General features: G+C 47.6%; 1 protein-coding gene across 1 annotated transcript; it reads right to left on the bottom strand.

Annotated features, from left to right (window-relative positions):
• Nucleotides 1-499: 499 nt before the first annotated feature.
• znrf1 (zinc and ring finger 1) lies at nucleotides 500-17,746 on the bottom strand. The gene is made up of 5 exons (XM_035395857.1): nucleotides 16,470-17,746; nucleotides 5,385-5,480; nucleotides 1,265-1,370; nucleotides 667-752; nucleotides 500-555 (listed from the first exon to the last, which is right to left on the bottom strand). The coding sequence occupies exons 1-4, from the start codon at nucleotides 16,855-16,857 to the stop codon at nucleotides 695-697; spliced, it is 648 nt and encodes a 215-aa protein (XP_035251748.1). The 5' UTR covers nucleotides 16,858-17,746; the 3' UTR covers nucleotides 500-555; nucleotides 667-694.
• Nucleotides 17,747-19,627: the final 1,881 nt, after the last annotated feature.

Below are 19,627 nucleotides of genomic sequence, written 5' to 3'. Positions count from 1 at the left end.
GACACACTGGGGTGATCTGTTAGAAAATAAAAATGCAACGCACAAGCAAAAACCCCTTTTGATGAAACGTGCTGACATGTACAGGAAGTGCCACCTCCGCACAGGAAGCGTGGCAAAATCATCTTTTTGCTCCACCCCCCCCCCACCCCACTCCACCCCACCCCCCACTCCCGGAGTTTCCTTCCTCCTCTTCCTCTTGCTCCTCTTCATCTCCCTGAAGGCTCTGTGTTCAGGGCCTGAGACGGCTGGAGCTGGGGTAGGTCACGCCACCGGAGTTTGCGTGGGCGGGGCGAGGGTGGGTCCAGGAGGTGGAGCCGAGGGACGAGAGGAGGGGCCAGGGCGAGAGTGGCGGGACTCTGGGTCTTGTTCAGAGGTGCCAGTGTTGGTTTGATGTATTTTAGTTTATTCATTTGGTTTCAGTCTGTTATATTTTCTTTTGATTGATTGATTGATTGATTAATTAGTTGATTGTTTTTTAAATTTTGTTTTGTTTTTTTTTGTTTTTTTTTTGGTTATTTCAGTGTCCAGATATCCAAGTTAGGTCCATAAAGTGCCCTGAGAGAGAAAAATATATAGAGAGAGGGAGTGAGAGAATGAATGAGAAAGAGAGTGAGGGAGAGGGAGGAAGGGGAGGTCAAATGGAAAGTGACTTTTGTTTCTAAGCACCTGTTACAGCAGTAGAGTCGGCTGTGGGTCAGTCAGAGGGGTGTTCAGGGCAGGACCGATTGATCTCAAACCAGGAGTCTATACAGCTGCAGGGAGACAGACACAGCAGCGTCAGGAATACACCATCCTAACCCCACCCTTCATCATCCTAACCCTACCCCTTACTACCATAACCCCACCCCTCACCACACTAACCCCACCCCTTACCACCATAACCCCACCCCTTACCACCATAACTCCACCCCTCACCACCCTAACCCCACCCCTCATCACCATAACCCCACCCCTCACCACCATAACTCCACCCTGTCCCTCACCATCCTAACCCCACCCCTCATCATTCTTACCCCACCCCTTACTACCCTAACCCCACCCCTCACCATCCTAACCCCACCCCTCACTATCCTAACCCCACCCCTCTCCACCATAACCCCACCCCTCACCATTCTAACCCCCTAGATTTCAATGGTATCTCACATTATTCTATGGAAAAGCACTTGTCTGCCTACAGCATGCACATATGCACACACACACGCACACGCACACACATACACACACACGCACACGCACACACACACACACACACACACACGCTTGCCTTTTGTGGTAGATGCAGAGGCAGGGCAGTCTGGCGATGGTGTCTCCCTGCTGCAGGTCCTCCAGACAGATCACACACTCGCCCGCGTCCCTCGCCAGCACGTCATCTGCACAAGGAGAGAGAGAGAGTGTGTACGACACACACGCAACTCAACAACCTCGAGTGTGTACGACACTCACACAACACAACCTTGAGTGTGTTCAGGTCTTTACAGCAACACAATACAGCACAGTGTGACTACTGCAATGGTAATGTCAAATGTAGAGCAGTAAGAGAGTTTGAGGTGAACAGAGAACAAAAGGAGTCTGTGTGAGCCCAATGAGCCATAACTGGGCTCATAATCAGTGTTACAGGTTCAAATCCTAGATGCAGCACTGCATTTATAACCTTGAAGAGGAATTCAGTCACTAACCTGCTATGTACATAGATAATATCTTTAAAGCACGCAAGATTATTAACCCTGCCTGAAATCAAGCAAAGGTGGCGTATTAAAGAGTGCCAATACTTGGTCAGTGGCAGCAGGGGGCGGCAGCGAGCTGCCCCTCAAACTGCGCGCTTCCTCAGTAATATCGCCTCAGCGTGAACTCGTAAGCCGTGTTCAGCGTATCTCTGCGCCCCACAGCCAAATCCCTCAGAGAGCGCGTGCAGCTCTGACAAAGATCACCTGTGTGCCAGGTGACTGAGACCTGTCTGGGCAGGAGAGGAAACAGGAGCTGGAACTGAGACGTGCAGTCGACACAGAGACAGCCCTGTAAGTGCAGTCTCCATAGAGACGCTCTGTAGGTGCAGTCGCCATAGAGATCACTCTGTAAGTGCAGTCTCCATAGAGATGGCTCTGTAGGTGCAGTCGCCATAGAGATCACTCTGTAAGTGCAGTCTCCATAGAGACGCTCTGTAGGTGCAGTCACCATAGAGATTACTCTGTAAGTGCAGTCTCCATAGAGATGGCTCTGTAGGTGCAGTCGCCATAGAGATCACTCTGTAAGTGCAGTCTCCACAGAGATGGCTCTGTAGGTGCAGTCGCCATAGAGATCACTCTGTAAGTGCAGTCTCCATAGAGATGGCTCTGTAGGTGCAGTCGCCATAGAGATCACTCTGTAAGTGCAGTCTCCATAGATATGGCTCTGTAGGTGCCGTCACCATAGAGATCACTCTGTAAGTGCAGTCTCCATAGAAATGGCTCTGTAGGTGCAGTCGCCATAATGATCACTCTGTAGGTGCAGTCTCCATAGAGATGGCTCTGTAGGTGCAGTCACCATAGAGATCACTCTGTAAGTGCAGTCTCCATAGAGATGGCTCTGTAGGTGCAGTCGCCATAGAGACGGCTGTGTAGGTGCAGTCGCCATAGAGATGGCTCTGTACAATAGGTGCTGTCAACTTGGAGATGATTCTGTGCAGTGAGCGCAGTCGCCACGGAAACGTCACTGCAAGTGCAGTCACTGCTGAGGCGGCCCTTTGGGTGATTCTGACGGCAGCACAACTGGATTTTGTTTAAAAAAAACACAAGCAAGTATAAGTTTAGCTTTCCTGTATTCAAACAATATATTCCTTCACTGTGAAAACAGAACTTCTCAACATGGCATGATCGAACACGTTTTCTCTTTCACATTTTATGACTCACACACGCACACACACTTGCACAAATGCACTGTCACTTAAACGTACACACGCGCACAGGTATATGCATGCATATACCGCATGTAGCCATTCTCCCCCTTGCTTCTTTGCAGCGACTAAAGTTCTGCTCAGAAATAGGTGTCAGCACCGCAGGTTATTTGTGGCAGGAACTGCAGTTTCAAACCAAGAGACCACTTCCTCTTTGACCATCGAGTCGTTTCCTGTGGAAAAATGTGTTTGTGTGTGTCTGTGTGTGTGTGTTTGTGAGCATGTGTGTGTGTGTGTTTGTGAGCGTGTGTGTTTGTGCGTGTGCACAGACTTTATAAAGTGTTATCTCTTTCAGAAGATCGAAAAGAGAAGGGCAGAATTTCAGATAACGTGTTGAGACACGAGAAACTGCGGAGTTCCCCTCTGATATCGGTTGTGCTCTTGTGTCAGAAGTTACACTTTCGCATTGTGCGGTGCCTCTATTTGTAATGAGATCTTTGCAGGGAATTGTATCAGCAGCGTCTTAGAGCTGGGAACCGGAGAATAGCAGTAGTAACAGCAACAGCTACAATAATAATCATGATAAACGATTGCAATGTCATATATATTTAGAGCTTTTCTCAGTACCGAGAGAAGGGAACAGGGACAAAGAAAGAGAGAGAGAGAGAGGGGAGAGGAAGAGGTAGTGAGATGGAGAGGGGGTGGGGGATGGAAGGAGGGAGAAGAGAGAGAGGATGGACAGAGGGAGGAGTGATGGAGGACAGATTAACCCCTCCAGACACCCAAATGTACCACTCCTGACAGCTGGTGCTAATTACTTGTACCTGCCCCCCACTGCCATATGCACCCCTCTCCCAAATACCCCCCCCCCCCCCCCTTATCCTATTACCGTCTGAGGCTATTAAACAGCCCCCAAAGACAGGGAATGGGTACTGTGTGTGTGTGTGTGTTTGTGTATGTGTGTGTGTCTGTGTGTGTGTGTGTGTGTACTGTATGTGTACATGTTGTGAGGGTGTATGTAGTACGGATGTGTGTGTTTGTGTTTGCATATTCTTCTGTGAATAGATGTGTGTTTGTACAGCATGTGTGAGTGCATGTATGTATGCATGTGTGTAAGCACATGAGTACACACTTGCATTTATATGTGTATATGTGTGTACAGTGTGTTTACCTGCACATGCATATGTGTCTACATTATGTGTATGTGTGTGTGTGTGTGTGTGTGTACAGCATGTGTTTGTATATGTGTGCACATGCAAATATATCAGTCTGGATGTAAGCATGTCTGTGACCATACTGTATTTTGGGCTGCCATGTGTGCATATGGGTGTATGTGGGTGCATGTGAGTTCACGCATACTTTTATCTGTATATATGAGTGTGTGTGTGTGTGTGCATGTTAGACCTTCATATCTGTGAGCCATGACTTTGCCTGATGATATTTTAATACTTGCAGTTAAATATAGCTTAGAGAGGGAGAGAGGGACAGAGAAGGGAGGAGAGGGAGAGAGACAGAGAGAGATCGCCTCAATTTGTCTAGCTTTGTGACCCTCCACTGAAGTTGAGTTAAAATCAGTGCTAGAAGAAGATTTTTCTCTTTCCTTCCCTCCTTTTCCCCATTTCTTTCTAAAACTGAGTTGGGCTGAGGCTGTTTATTTGTGTGTGTGTGTGTGTGTCTGTGTGTGTGTGTGCATGTGTGTGTGTGCATTTGTGAGCGTGTGTGCGTGCGTGAGCGTGTGTGTGTGTGTGTGCATGTGTGTGTGTGCGCATTTGTGAGCGTGTGTGTGTGTGTGTGTGTGTGTGCGTGCGTGAGCGCGTGTGTGTGTGTGAGCGTGTGTGTGAGCGTGTGTGCGTGCGTGAGCGTGTGTGCGTGTGGTCAGGGTTGATTTGGGTAGGAACGCTGGGAGGGAGGTTGTGGTTAGGGAATAGGCTGATACCGTGCAGCCATTCTGGGAGTGCATTCTGGGAAAGTGAGATTAGCTTGCCTGTTTCTATGCGCAGCTGTGTATAACTAATCAAAAAGAGACAGAGAGAGAGGGAGGACGAGAGAGAGGGGGAGAGGTGAGGGGGGATAGATAATAGTATTCTAAAGTCTGTTTGAGTCACGTAAAAACACAACTTTCAGTGAACAGGTCACACGCACACGAGACCCCAAATCCATCCCTGTAACACCAGCTTCAGGACAGACTGTCATAACATCCCTGGAGTGACGGCTGTCAGTCAGTCACCACGGAAACAACAGCTATTGTTCAGACGTCCCAGAATGGACGGCTGTCATTGAAATGTAACAGAGCATACAGCTATCACTCAAACAGCGTGGAATACACAGCTGTCACTGTGATTAGTGTTTTTTAAATTTATGTAAAATCAACTGAAAGCTGTCTTCAGTTCCTCTTTAATTAAGAACTTTTTTTTCCGGGGGAATATTTTGAATGAAGCGACATGAAAGCAACCGAGAGAGGAGTGGAAAAGGGGGAGCGGGAGGAGGCGGGAGAGAGAGAGGAGCTGTTTCTCACCATTGTAGGAGAGGCGGGGCTTGCTCAGACACATGATGAAGTGAACTTCCATCTCATTGGACGCCACAGACTTGGAGCAGATAGGACACCTGAACCCTGTAGGGGAGATAGAGACTGTCAGAAGGGGTGTATTCAAGAGCACCAAAATGCCCATGAAACAATGCGTGCCCCCTGTGCACCTCCTCGTGCTCACACCCGGTGAAATCAGAGAGGTCGAGTGGATACGAGATCACCAGCTGGATGGATTTTCTGCCCACAAGAACTAAGATCATGCAGAGGTGTTCTGATTTGAATGGGAATCAATGGGGTTTTTCCAACCTCGTCGCAAGTGAGGTATTTCATACACAAAGTCGTATTTCTTTTTGAATAACTGATTAATAATGCTTTGCCAGTCAAGAAAATATTCTGATGAAAATGCTTGACCTCATGCATATTTATGAAGTAGTTTTGACATTTATTCAAGAAGTTCGCAGTCGCAGGACTGAATAACTTGATGACTTTGTTCATGCTGTTACATTCTTACACGAGAGACAAGCTAGTGCCCACTTGAATATTAAAGCTGTTTGGGCCAGTAAATTCCCTGATGGACTAAAATTTGGCTACAGCTCCTAGACACTTATTATTCATTGACTTGCATTGCACATGTATATCTTGTCATTTTCTTTGCCGTCTTTGGTGAGAAATAAATCTCTCACTGTGTGGTCCCTCTCATCTTATCAGCAGAGCCCACCTTCTGCTTTTGGCTGGACTGAGTGTGTGTGTATGTGTGTGTGCGTATCTGTGAGTGTATGTGTTTGTGTAAATGTGTGTGTGTGTCTATGTGTGTGTTTGTGTGTATGCATGTGTGTGCGCATGTATGTGCGTGTGGTGTCCTGGAAAGAAAGTGACGTAACATCTTTGTTCTTGTGGCTCTGTTATTGTTTTTCTTTTTTTTTTTCTTTGAGCGAGAGGAACATTTCCTAGGTGACCGTGTTTCCTAGCAACACCTTACGCAGGTGAGCGCAAAAAAAAAAGGGGGAAGATGGTGGGTCTCCATAGACCTCTGACACACAAGCTGACACGCCGCAGCTACAGAGCGATGCTGCAAACTCGCGCGGTGTTACACAATAACGGCGTGGCGCGGCTAGCGTAGCGCAGCTAGCATTGCGCGGCTAGGCAGTGCGGCTGTTCCAACGACAGGAAAGGGAAGCCTGGCTGTGAGGGCGAAGCCGCAGAGTGACCAAACGAGCCCACAAGCCTCCGCCCTTCCACAGGAAAACAGCCACAGACACAGGTCCCAGCATGCACTGCTTTACCGTCATCAAGATTACATTACGTCACAGGCGTTTAGCAGACGCTCTTATCCAGAGCGACTTACGCAACTCTTTACATAGCATAGCGTATTTACATAGCACAGGCCGAAGGTTTCACTTACAAACTTGCAACCATACCATCAATAAAGACGACCCCCCCTCCCAAGATTTGAATCAGTCTGGACCCTTATGCTGTGTTTACTGGCCGGATTCGTGTCTGAGTAAGGCGCCATCTGTTCGCCCGGCGACCCGTCCCTCGGCCCAGACCGGACCGTCACGGTGGACCGCAGTGGGGGGTGGCAGCTGACCGTAGCGTCACCTCAAAAACCTGCATCCCGCGCGGTCGCCATAGCGGCCAGTCTGGCAGGAGGGTCGTGTGAGTTTGGGTGGGGGGGGGGCGGGGTTCACTACCGCTCTCCCTGGGAAGTGGCAGGGCCTCACAGGAAAGGAACAAATTTACAAATACAACTGGGCATTCCGAAACAGGGAAGCAAAAGAGGGAGGGACTGTCCTGTACCCAAGTGCAATTAGCAGAAGCAGGCCCCAAAACCCAGGCTAGCTCCACTGCTGTCTACTGAGGGGGCACTGGCAGCTGTCACTGTGGGCTTCTCATAGGCCAGAGGCCAGTATCCAGTGATATCTCTCACACCTGAGGCTAATAGAAGCCGTGCTGTAACTGCCAATCAAGTTGAGACATACAGTATGCGCAAGCCAATAGGGAGAGGTGATGCTGGCTTGGAGCCAGTGGGGAGACAGGATATGGGCACAGAGCCCCGGGGGTGGAAGGGGATGATTGACAGGTTGCCTGCAGAATATTCAGGTGAAGATGAGGTGAAGCAGAAGAGGGAAGCACAACTTTGGGATGTCAAAAAAAAAAAACTTCCCATGCAAAACAGATTCCATGTGCCAGTTAAAGCAGGTGACAACTGCTCAGCTCCTCCTGAAAGGCAGAGTGGAAAGGCTAGGGGCGGAGTCATGCCAAGGGGGGGGCGGAGTCACACCCTGTCCCTCCTGCCATGTCCCTCTGTGCCATTCACAAACACAGAGAGAGTTTCACTGGCTTTCCCGCTGCTGCCTGGCTTCACGATAAAATTCTGCTCCGAGCAGCAGCGGCTGGGGAGGGCAACACGCATTGGGGGAAGAGAGAGAGGGATAGAGAGAGAGAGGGTGAAAACAGATAGGAGGAGGAATGAACACAGTCTGATGCTTTACCCCCCCCCCCCCCCCCACGGCAATCCCTGCTGCACGCTACCACCCCCCCCCCCCCCCAGCCCCCACCCCCGATTGCAGCTGACCCAGTTTTCCACCGGCTGCTATTTTCAGCTTCTCTGCAGGGAAAGAGAGATGGGCAGGGAGGAATGGAGAGAGGGATGATGGAGAGAAGAGAAGTGAGAGAGAGAGAGAGAGGTAATGAGGAAAGGTGCGAGCGAGAGCGGTAATGAGGAAAGGTGCGGAGGGCCGTAACGCCCGCTCTGATTGGACGTGGCCGGGCTCAGCCGGCCAGTAGAACCTGTGGAGAGCCCGCCGAGGTGAAGCACTGCTGCTCGGTGCGTTTCTGTGCACAGGGCACGAGAACAAGGGCCAACAAACAAAACGAATTCTTCAAACGAACGACTGAACGAACGAGGCTCCAGGCACCGGGCACTTCTGTTTGTTTGGCATCAGCACGTTCATACTGCGAGGGGAATCCACACGTCCGTATCCCCGAGGACCCAAAATGGTCGAACGAGGAATCGAAAGCACTTGCGTTCGGGGGGAACCAAAACATTGGCGTCGATGATGAAATGACGTTTGTGAGGAATCGAAACATTAGCACTGCTGAGGAGTCTAAATGCTCGCATTCACGAGGAATCAAAACACTGTCATTTGTGAAGAACTGGTACGTTTCAGCTCCTTTGTTGTGTCTGCGTCATCAGAGCTGCAATCCGCCTCTCTGATTGGCTGGGCTGTCATTAACCAACGTTGTCCTTGTGACTCTGTGGCAAGGCTGCTCCGTTGGAAAAGTTGGAAAACTACATTTTAGTGAAGGTGACAGACCAAACCAATCAATAGGCCTCCTCCCCGTAATTAGCACCAAGGCCAGTCAGACCGAGCTAATCGATGGGAACATAACTCTGCATACAGAAGCCCCAGTGAAGGGTTTAGATAACAACACACCAGAAGAAAGTAGCTGTGCACAATCTGTGAACGTATAATGCTGCGAAAACACTACACACACTGAACTACAGGGTGAGGTTTCTGTTTAAGGCACCTCCAGTCTCTCTGGTCTTGCTTTGGGCTGCTCGGTAAAAACCCAACGAGCAGCGAGTGTTAAATTATCTAAAAGCTGCAGATACTCTCCAGTCGGCCAAAAGGCCTTCGTTTGACACAGAACTTCCCTGTGAGATCGGTACTCAGGCTCAGATTAGGACTCCACCTCTGAACCATGCTATTCTTCCTGCTGAGGATCACAGTCATTTCCCTGACCCCCTCTAGTATCAGCTCCTCATTGCCCTCACCCCCCTTGTTCTGCTAGACTCCACAATGCCTCTGTCTCACTTCCACTGGGAGAGGAAGTGAGAGTGTGTGTGTCTGTTTGTGTGTGGATGCGTGTGTACACGTGTGTATGTGTGAAAGAGAGACCAAGATTAAAGCGTGTTTCTATACATCCACCATCCACACATGTATGAGCATGTGTGTGTGTGTGTGTGTGTGTCAGAAAGGCGCACATGTAACTGTTTATACACAAGAGAGGCATGTGTGTGCAGTGTATGTGGTGTGTGTGTATAAGAGACATCTGTGCATGCGTGCGTGCGTGTGTGTGTGTGTGTGTGCATGTGTGTGCCTGCTGGGATGTGTGCGTACAATATCTGTGGTGTACACACTTAACAAGCACTCTGATTTTAAATCCAGTCATTCAGCATTGACAACTCAAGGACATTCCTACTTACTGACTGTCATCATCCATTAAGCCGAACTGGTATCACACTGACGCACCAGGTCCACATCAGTTCTGAACGTCACAACAGTTTCTGTGTGTGTGTGTGTGTGTGTAGGTGTGTGTGCATGCATGTGACCTATGTACATGTGTGCATGCCTGTAAATATGTGTAAATTGTGTAGGTATTTGTGCGTGTGTGTGCATTTGTGTGAGTGCGTGTGCATGTGTGACTGCATAGGTGTGAATGTGTGTGTGCATTCGCGTGTATGTATGTATGCGTGTGCATGTGTGAGTGTGAGACGATGAGAAGAGAGAAATGCTTATGTATCTTTGTGTGCTTGTTGCTGTACATATGTATGTTTCTGATTGTTACCATGTTCTCAAGTGGCTTCTTACTGTACCTTACAATAGAAATAAAAGCTCATGAACACCTCCACACGCTCAGTGCTTTCCACCCTCTAATCAAAGGCCCCCCATAAACACACTTTTATCTCTCTCTCTCTCTCACACACACACACACACACACACACACCTGTCAGCACCATAAGGAGCACACAAAGGAGCTCACGACACAGGTGGATGCTATAGAACCCCAGGGTTGAGTTCTGCTTGTCCCTCCTCTGGCCGGAACACCGGATGCCCAAATAAGGTTGTGTTATTATGACATCACTCTCAACTCCACTCCACTCTGCCAACTCTTTACTGTACAAGAGAGAAGAACAGTTCCCATGGAAACAGCAGAGTGAGAGGAGTGAGAGAAGAAGGGAAAGTAACAGAGGAACAAACACTGAGCAAGATGGAGAGTAGGAGAAAGAAAGCAGGCCTGTTGTTTTTATTTTTGTTTTCTAGAATAATATATATTTTTACATTTAATCCAGCCGAGAGATTCTGACACCTGTCCAAATTGATATGGTCAATGTGGGGTATGTGGAATGAGGGTGGGGGGGTGGGGGTATTGGGATACAGGCAGTGTATTGTGATGTAGGGTTGAGGGTGTATAGTGTATTGTTAATGAGGGGTAGCACTAGGACGTTCTGGGTTGCAGTGGGTATTGTGAGTAACAGTGTGGAGGGGTGAATACTGTGCTCTTCTCATGAATTAAATCGCAGGGATAAAACGGTCTGGCAGCACAGTAGCAGCTGCCACAGGGCCTACAGTAGCAGCTTTGTGTCCTACGATACGGCGAATGTGACAGCTGTCACTCAGGGCAGGGACATCGGGAGACATTAGAGACAGGAAGTCAGAGGAGACACGGCTCTCCTGTTCCTTCCCTTTTCCTTCCACTCTCACTCACTTTCTCTCTCTCTCTGTCTCTCTTTCTCTCTCACTTTGCTGTCTTGAGGAAATCTGTCTGAATGTGGGTATGTTGTGGGGGTGGTGTGTGTGTGTGCGAGAGAGTTAGTGAAAGAGAGAGAGAGAGAGAGAGAGACTCAGAGTGAGACTCAGTTGTATAGTGGCCTATATTTCAGGACAGATCAGCACAGATGTCTCAGCTGCACTACAGTGAAATCATTCCTGAAAAAAACTGAAAACACTTGCCATCACTTTGTTTGTGCTCCATTACACACACATGCATGCACATGCATGCACACGCGCACGCACACGCGCACACACGCACGCACACAAACGCACACAAACAAAAACACGCACACACGCACATACAAGCAAACATATGTATATGTACATACAAAGGAAACAAATAACGATCCGCATTTATCCCAGTAGGACAGGGCTCATTTTCATAGTTACGAAGAAGACGGCATCCTGCCTTCTACACTGACCCTGACCAGTGTGAAACGACTCCCTGTGCTCTCATCAGTGTGCGATTAATTTAGTCTTCAATCTTTTTGTAAAAAATGCAGCACTTTCTTCGAATGGTCCTTCGTAAGTGCTTTATAACTCTTTCATGAGTACTACATAGCCCTTCATAAATACTCATGTCAATACCCGCAGGTAGTGGATGGAGAGTAGAGACGTGAGGAGTTCTTGTGTCTTCAGGCTGCGTGTCACTTGGTACATCATGGAATTCGCTGCATCAGTGGTGACAACACGCCTTATGCCTACATGCCTATAATTATTTGTGAATGCTTTTGTAGTGCGTACTAAAGTGGCACGCACCGGTTATGAAGGAGTCCAAGTCTTTATACCCTACTACGCCCTCAAAAGAACAGAACTTTCGATGTAAAATGCTGAGGGCCCAGTCTGGTCACGCAGAGTCTGAACTCTGTCTTAGGTCTCAGCCGACATTATCGAAATCATTTTTGAAAGGTATTTTTACACCAAAAACCCTGCTCTCGCCCACTGGCTTGCTATTTCAAAAAATCTTATCGTGACTGTCCTGTGCGCACAGGCGAGCGTGGAACAGGTGCAGCGGGGGTATGTAAGTGTTCACGGGGACTCATTTGTTTAAGCCATCAAATTTAAATAATGCCTTCCGTCGACTGAGCAGCTTTCCCAATGTCAGACAGCAGTGACCTCAGACACAGACGAACTTAAATATGAATTAACTTATTAATCAAACATAAACACAAAATTTAAGGACCAGAAAGTGCAAGTCTTGAAGGAAGAACAATAGAGAAGGATCTGGTCAAAAATACTAAAATGTTTTCAAATGCTGTATTGCCAGTAAAATGAATCACCAAGGAAACTAAGATCATTGGAAAAAAATGTATTACCAAATGCTTTTGAAATTCGCTCCCAAAACATTTTTCAGAACATCAGATTCAGACACATCAGGATGAAACGCATTTGATCCTGATGCACCTGGATCAAACGGCATTACGAAACACTTCAAACTGTGAAAATACTCCTGCAGATCTCCGAGAATTTTCACAGGGCACATTACCAGCCACAATGGACAGGTATATGAAAGAACAACTTTGCTCTGAAAATCTGAGAAAATTGATGCTTCTTTGAAAATTTCGGGCAATCCGCAGGAATTTCAGTGGTGTCCAAAAGACCTTTGCACAACGTGTGGGAGACGTATTCTTCACCCTGTCGACCCCACATCCCCACAAGCCCATGTATGTTACAGAAAGCAGAACAGAGCGTCAGAAGTATTGGATTATCACCTTGGATTGGTTCTGAGGCGGCCTCTTGTGCTTGGTTCCTCCAAATCATTTGTAACATGTCATAATGTGCATTTGTCTACACTGCAGTTTATAATGATCTGTACACTCATCCTATATGTATGTAGGTCCTATAAACTCAATTTAAAGTCTGTTTCCACTGTAATGTCAACATTGGTGGTGTAGTGCATGTGCCTTTGGTCAGTATGACTGGATGAAGAGTAGTGCTTGCATCTTCAGTCTGTGTGATTGGATGGAGAGTGAAACTTATAAGCTATCACTTCAGTCTGTGTAATTTGTGTCTAAGATTCACCCCCCACTACCCTGACGTGTTGAAACAGGGAAGCAAAGGCTCCAGTTTCCTAAAAACCAACCCCGCTTCCAGCACCTATGCTCCTAGTTTGACTAGGCATGGCCCAGGTAAGAGATGCCTATGCAAAAGCAGATTTTCTTTGTCCTTTTGAAAATCCGGAACTGAAGATAAATGATCTGCATATTCTCTGTGTGTGTTTGAATAACGTCAGGTCTTCTTCAGTGCTAAATGCAGCCCCATTCAGCAGTAGGGCTGAAAGTCATGTGACAGGCAGCCTAGTTTAAGCAGTGCAGAAGTTGTAATTTAGTTTTAAATAAACCTGCAGCAAGAAACGAAAGCAATTTAAGCACCACTGACATCGCAGTCGACTAGAGACAATCCAGCAAGTCAACAGGGCAGGGGTTGTTTTACAGTCACGAGACAACGTTCGATTTGTTTACAGAATGTACAGGAAAGCTCGATAACAAAGATGATGCTATCCTAATGCATTGTAATTACATATAGAAATGCATGAATTTGGAATATTAACCGAGCAGAGCGATGGTCAGTGTTGCAATCGATTTTAATTAGTTGAAATGATTGTGAATGTGTTATGGTGGGTGTCTGGGTGTGTGTGTGTGTGTGTGTGTGTTTGTATGTGGCACTACTGTAATCGAAGGGTAAACAATTTATTTTTGAAATGAAGAGAGATGACGCATCCAATTAGTCAATTATGCCATGGTCAGTTATACCAAAACCAAATCATAATTCTTCTGTGATTAGTGGGAGTGCTATGATGCTTTAAAACTTGCATTTAAAATAAAAATTGTGATGTAGATGAGATCAGTATATGCAGGAATATTCCTCGTGTGACAGAGGGGTTATGAAATATGATCTGTTTTTATGTGCCTCTGCTCCGAGTTTGTCTGTAATGCACTGTAAATTCTCTGAGCTTTGCAAGCCGAGACAGACCATCCTTCTCCAAGTAATATAAAGCACACACTGCTCCTACCAGCGCCCCTGCCAGGTCTTATTGATCAGGGGGAAAGCTGAGGATTAGCTTATTGACCTAGAAAACCGACCTAAATGGATGCCTCTCCACCTTTGCCTGATCGCAGACCCAATCAATAGATTACCTATCCAGGTAAAACACTCTCTAATCACTAAGATTCAAGGGTGAGGCTTGACTCTACTCACTATGATTTTCTGAAATATTTAGCAGTACCTTTCATTTCCCAACTCATCTTTTTCTTCCTCATTTGAATCAGAATGTGTCTAATGCACGTTACATCAAGCTCCTTTCTTTATTGTATCAAATATGAAAAATTTCATTTAGTATATAAAATCAGTCATGTTTTCAGGCAATATTTTTTTCTAAACTTTTTTTTTCCAGATATGTGAAACTGCAACAGTTTTAAACAACATTTTACACTGAATTCACACAAGTCTCTACCTGGAAGATTCAGATAGGCTTGTTCACAAGGCCTCGGATGCTGTTTAGGGGGAGATGATGTCTTAAAGATGGCAGACTGAAAAGTAGCAGCTCTGAGATGCTAGTGAACCCACCGCCACACAGAGACTCCCGGAAAATACATCTACTCACCGGTAGAACCTTTCTCATGATACTTTCCACACTGACAGGAGACTCCTCCTGTCCACTAGGGGCAGTAGTGGTGAAATGGGGTGTAGTTCCCCTACGCTTAGGGCAGTTCTGATGAGTAGAGGGGACGGTGGGGTCACTGGGGAGGAATCTCCCCATAGGAGTGTCCAGCCTGCTTGTTTCCTGGAATTTCAAGGTCCAGTGATACACCAAGAGACCTTAAGAACAGGGGTCAGTGGGATTTAATCTGTCTGTAGCCCTCTACACCCCCACCCCCCCTCCCAGCCCAGTGCCCTGGTCCACCCTCCCCCTGCTCTGTGTTTGCGTCTGGCACTGGTAACGATCTTCTCTGGATCAGAGCTCGCGCTCATGTGGACACCTGTAGCTGCGCTGGAGAACAGCCATTTTGCAGAGCTCGAGACGGGCAGGCCTCCTCTCCTCCGAGGAGGCGAGCAGGAGGAGATGAAAAAGGGTTCAGGTTTTGACGTCTGGCGCTCTCTCCCTCGCCCGCGCTCTCTCTCTCTCCCCGAGGGACGGCGCCTTAATGAGCGTCTGGGGACAGAGCCACGGTCCAGAGCCTGACGAGCCCTCAGACACACTACAGGCTGAGGTGAGCCAGAGATAATGATGACACACACTCTCACACTCTCTCTCTCTCACACACACACTCTCAAACTCTTTCCCACACACACAAACACACACAAACACACACTCTCAAACTCTCTCTCACACACACACACGCACAGACACACACACTCTCAAACTCTCTCTCACACACACACACACAAACGCACAGACACACTCTCAAACTCTCTCTCTCGCACACAGACACAAACACACAGACACACACTCTCAAACTCACACACTCTCAAACTCTCTCTCTCACACACACGCACAGACACACACACTCTAAAACTCTCTCTCTCCCGCACACACACAAACGCACAGACACACACACTCTCAAACTCTCTCTCTCCCGCACACACAAAAATGCACAGACACACACACTCTCAAACCCTCTCTCTCCCACACACACACACACACACACACACAAACGCACAGACACACACACTCTCAAACTCTCTCTCTTCCGCACACACACAAACACACACACTCTCAAACTCTGTCTCTCTCTCCTGCACACACGAATGCACAGACACACACACTCTCAAACTCTCTCTGTCACACACACACACAAACGCACAGACACACACTCTCATACTCTCTCTCTCCCGCACACACACAAGCGCACAGACACACACACTCTCAAACTCTCTCACACACACGCACACACACATATATACTCACTCACAGTTTCACACAGACATAAACACACAGAGACACAAACAATCTTACAGTCACATATGCATTGACACTCATATGTACACATAGGAACACAAACACGTGTATGTATGTTATGTACGTATTCTCTCTCTCTCCCTCACACACATACACAGACACGCATTCTTTCTCTTCAACACATAGATACAAAACCACATGCATGTAAAAACACACATTCTCACAAACGCACACAAACTTACACAGACTCATTCACATACGCACGCATAAACACACGAAGGCAAAATGTCGGCGTCAGATTAAACAATAGGGCCGGCCGGATTCTGATTCCTCCACTTTATATCGCGTGCTGATAGTCCGCCAACACCGATCAGCTGGCACGCGGGAGCCACATACACGCAGACAAATCCACCGCACCCTTACTTTCCGCAAGCATAAACAATGCCTGCGCATCTTCACCCCATAGTTTGTGGTTTGCATCATCTCTCCGAGGTATGTGGAAAGTTAAAGGACAGTTTTCAGCGTCGCTGCCCCGTGAATATTTATATCACTGATGTCATTATCTCCCGCTGTAAGCAGGCGGTGTTGTGCGTGCTGTCGGTAAACTGTACTTACCGCTGTGAGCGCTGAACCACCGGGGCGCTATGTGCAGGGGCAAGGTGTCTGCAAGCGACCCCCGAGAGCCCAGATACAGCATACTGTCCGTGTGGTGCCCCCCGCCCGTTTCTTGGTAGCCGTTTCCATGAGCCGTATTCGACCCAGAATCTCCCCCGGCTCTGTCCGTGTCCCCAGTCCCTCGGGCGGTGTAAAATCCGAACGGCACCGAGGCGCTGTGATCTATGCCCATCCCTGCCACGGAACTCACGGATCGGCTGCGCAAACCCATCGCGCCGCTTGGTCGGTAGTGCCCGAAGTGGGCCGTGGGTGGCACTGCGCTGTCATCCGTCGAGACACCGGGAAAAGCTCCCCGGGGCCGCCCCGCTGTGCTCTGCTTACCCCCCATCCAAAACACCAGAGGACACGGGACGAGGTTCTATAAACCGGGGGTGTGCAGTCAATTAAGAGCCGTTAGAGGAAACGGCTCCGATGTGCCCTGTCTGTAGAGGTCTACAAGCCCCAGATCCGCTTCGGGCAGCGACAGACACGAGCTAAAAAAACGGGCTGTCAAGTCTGACTAAACCAGCTGTGCCCAACAGACGCAACAGCGCATTTCCCTAACCGGAACATGAGCGAGCTTGAAGTCCGTATCAACCTCACAAAGGAAAAATATGAATAGATGAACGATTGCCTTCGAATTTAACCGAATGACAAAAAGCCTAGTTGCCTTGTAAAGACAAGACAAAACCTTCAACAAATGACAGGACAACCTGCTTAAATCACAACAGAGGCGCGCAGAGAGGCGCCGGATCCCAAAGCCGATCTCAAACCGCAGTCCCTTCCTTTAAAATATCATTTAACTTCTTCGCAGCGCAGCTCGGCTGGGCACGCCATGACAACTACTGCAGTCTGTCCGTCTCTCCGCCTGTCCCTCTGCCGACGGCGTGCGGCGGTGCTGGCTGTGCGCTCCGTGTGCCGCAGATTCGGGTCAATGTGTGCCGCTCCCCTGTTCTCTCATATCCGCGCTCGTCCCTACTGCTCTGCTGCTGCTGGGAGACAATAGAGGCGCTCAGTGCGCATACGCGGATTAAGTGGCACGGAGATGGCGAGAAGAAGGGGCAAATACAGTCTCTGACTATCTATCTTTCATGGAATGAAAACGTAACTAGAGACACGCAGTCTGTAAAACGTGTTTTTTTCCCCAGGAATGCAATGGCACCTTTTGCCTCGCGCGTTGTTGCCTGGCGAGAAGAAGAGGCATGACCTATTAATGTTGTCACCACGAGGTAAACATCCAGACAGCATCAGACAGAGCGCCGATATTCATTTCGTGCTCAGTCATTTGTGTACTTCTTAAAATTACCTTTGAAAATACTAAACGATGAGAAATTGCCACTATTTATTTAACAAATGTGGCATGCGGGGACAAAACCCATCTTCAGATATTACCTTGTTTGAGGTGGTTTGTAATTATCCTACAACAAGCATGCAATCATTAAAACTAAAAAGTCAAAATAAACGTTTCTAGAATAAGAGCAGTTTGTGTCTAGAAATGTAATGAGGCATTTCTCAAATGCAGTCAAACTCCTAATGGCGTCCAGGTGGACTGACTGACCGTTCTAACAGCTTCATGCGCCTGAACGCCTGATCTATAGGACTTTGAAATAGACATGTCTGTTTCTCATGAAAATAATGATCACATTCACAATGAGTTAACACAGTTGCGATTTTCACGCAAGTGTTCACGCAAGTAGCTACATCAAAAATTCAGCCATGACATTTGACGTCTGTTTTACAGGGTCTACGGATGCATTGTTAACAGTCATATAATTCACTTTTTATTTTTCATTGGAGTGTTAATACTATTCTCTTAAACAGTAGGCCCATTTTGCAAGGACATAGGTCATCCATTTCGTCATTCAGTCGTTAATTTAGTATAAATGAGGAAGGAGCTTTGAAACTGAGCCTTTCTCTCGTTTACAGTTACAGGCCAGCTGTGATCTGAACTTCGTTCTGCACCTGCAGACAGATATCGCTGCCTGCTTTTCTGTTTGTCTGCGCACATGTACACAAGCACATATGCGCACACGCATGCATGTACAAATAGGCAAATACGCCCACACACAAAGACAGGTGCTGCACACATCATCAGTCCCCTGAAAGCTCTGGTGGATTTATTGTATTGTCTTATTGTCCTTTCGTCTGAGTTGTTTCTTTATTATTATTTTCTTTTCTTTTTTTTCTTTTTCTTGTTTCTGACTTTCGTGGGTGTACGTATGAAACTCATTTAGAGGAAAACTCCAGTATCTCATGCAGGGAGATGGGGACCTCCTCTGGTCAATGCTATTACTGCAGCCTGCTTCCAAACGGAATTCAAGAACCGCGTGAACTGCCATCATCATGCACAGGCAAGCCGTGATTTACGGTGAGCTCGTGACACTGCCTGGTGAGTGCCCTGTCCGCCCGCGCGGCAGTTGGTATTCACGGGATCGATTTTGCTCCATCTCGCCCTAATAAGCTGAGCCGAAAGTGACAGGGCGAATGCAACTTGTTGGAAAATGTTACCAGGGTTTTCCTAGGGCATGGGCTTGGCAGAGGGGGGCACACAGCTGTTTATTTACTGGCAGAGGGGATTAGGTGACCGTGGCCGAGGGACAGCCGAAGGGTCAGGATTCGGTCAGCGGATTCCGGGAGAGGCAGCAGCAGTGGAAATGTTGTGTCTGCGATCATTGGCACACCCAGTGCATCTGCCACCTCCTGCACAAAAACCCTCTGATCCCCTTCAGGGCAAAGTCAAATGTTAATGCTGTGAGGGATTCCGAAAAGTGTGTTCCCTAGACAGATGACAAAGCCACTAGAGGATTAAAGCATACTGTACCATGTACAGCACAACATCAACACAATGAACATTGTAAGTGTATAAATAAACATTTTCTTGATTTTGTGTATTTTAATTTTGCAACATACAGGCCATCTGCATGACCTGATCATTCTAATTAATTCTATTTGACTAGGAGACTAATGGTCTGCAGAGGTCCATGCACCATCATAAATACTTGATGTGAATGCTACTGAAGAAGGTGTGACATTATGTGATTTGAATGCGATAATGTGAATATGAGATGAAACTAATTTAACGGCAGTTCACAGAAAAATGGATTATAATTCTTACACAT

This window comes from Anguilla anguilla, chromosome 16, assembly GCF_013347855.1.
Source record: "Anguilla anguilla isolate fAngAng1 chromosome 16, fAngAng1.pri, whole genome shotgun sequence".
NCBI lineage: Eukaryota > Metazoa > Chordata > Actinopteri > Anguilliformes > Anguillidae > Anguilla > Anguilla anguilla.
This window is presented reverse-complemented; position numbering and strand designations above follow the sequence as displayed.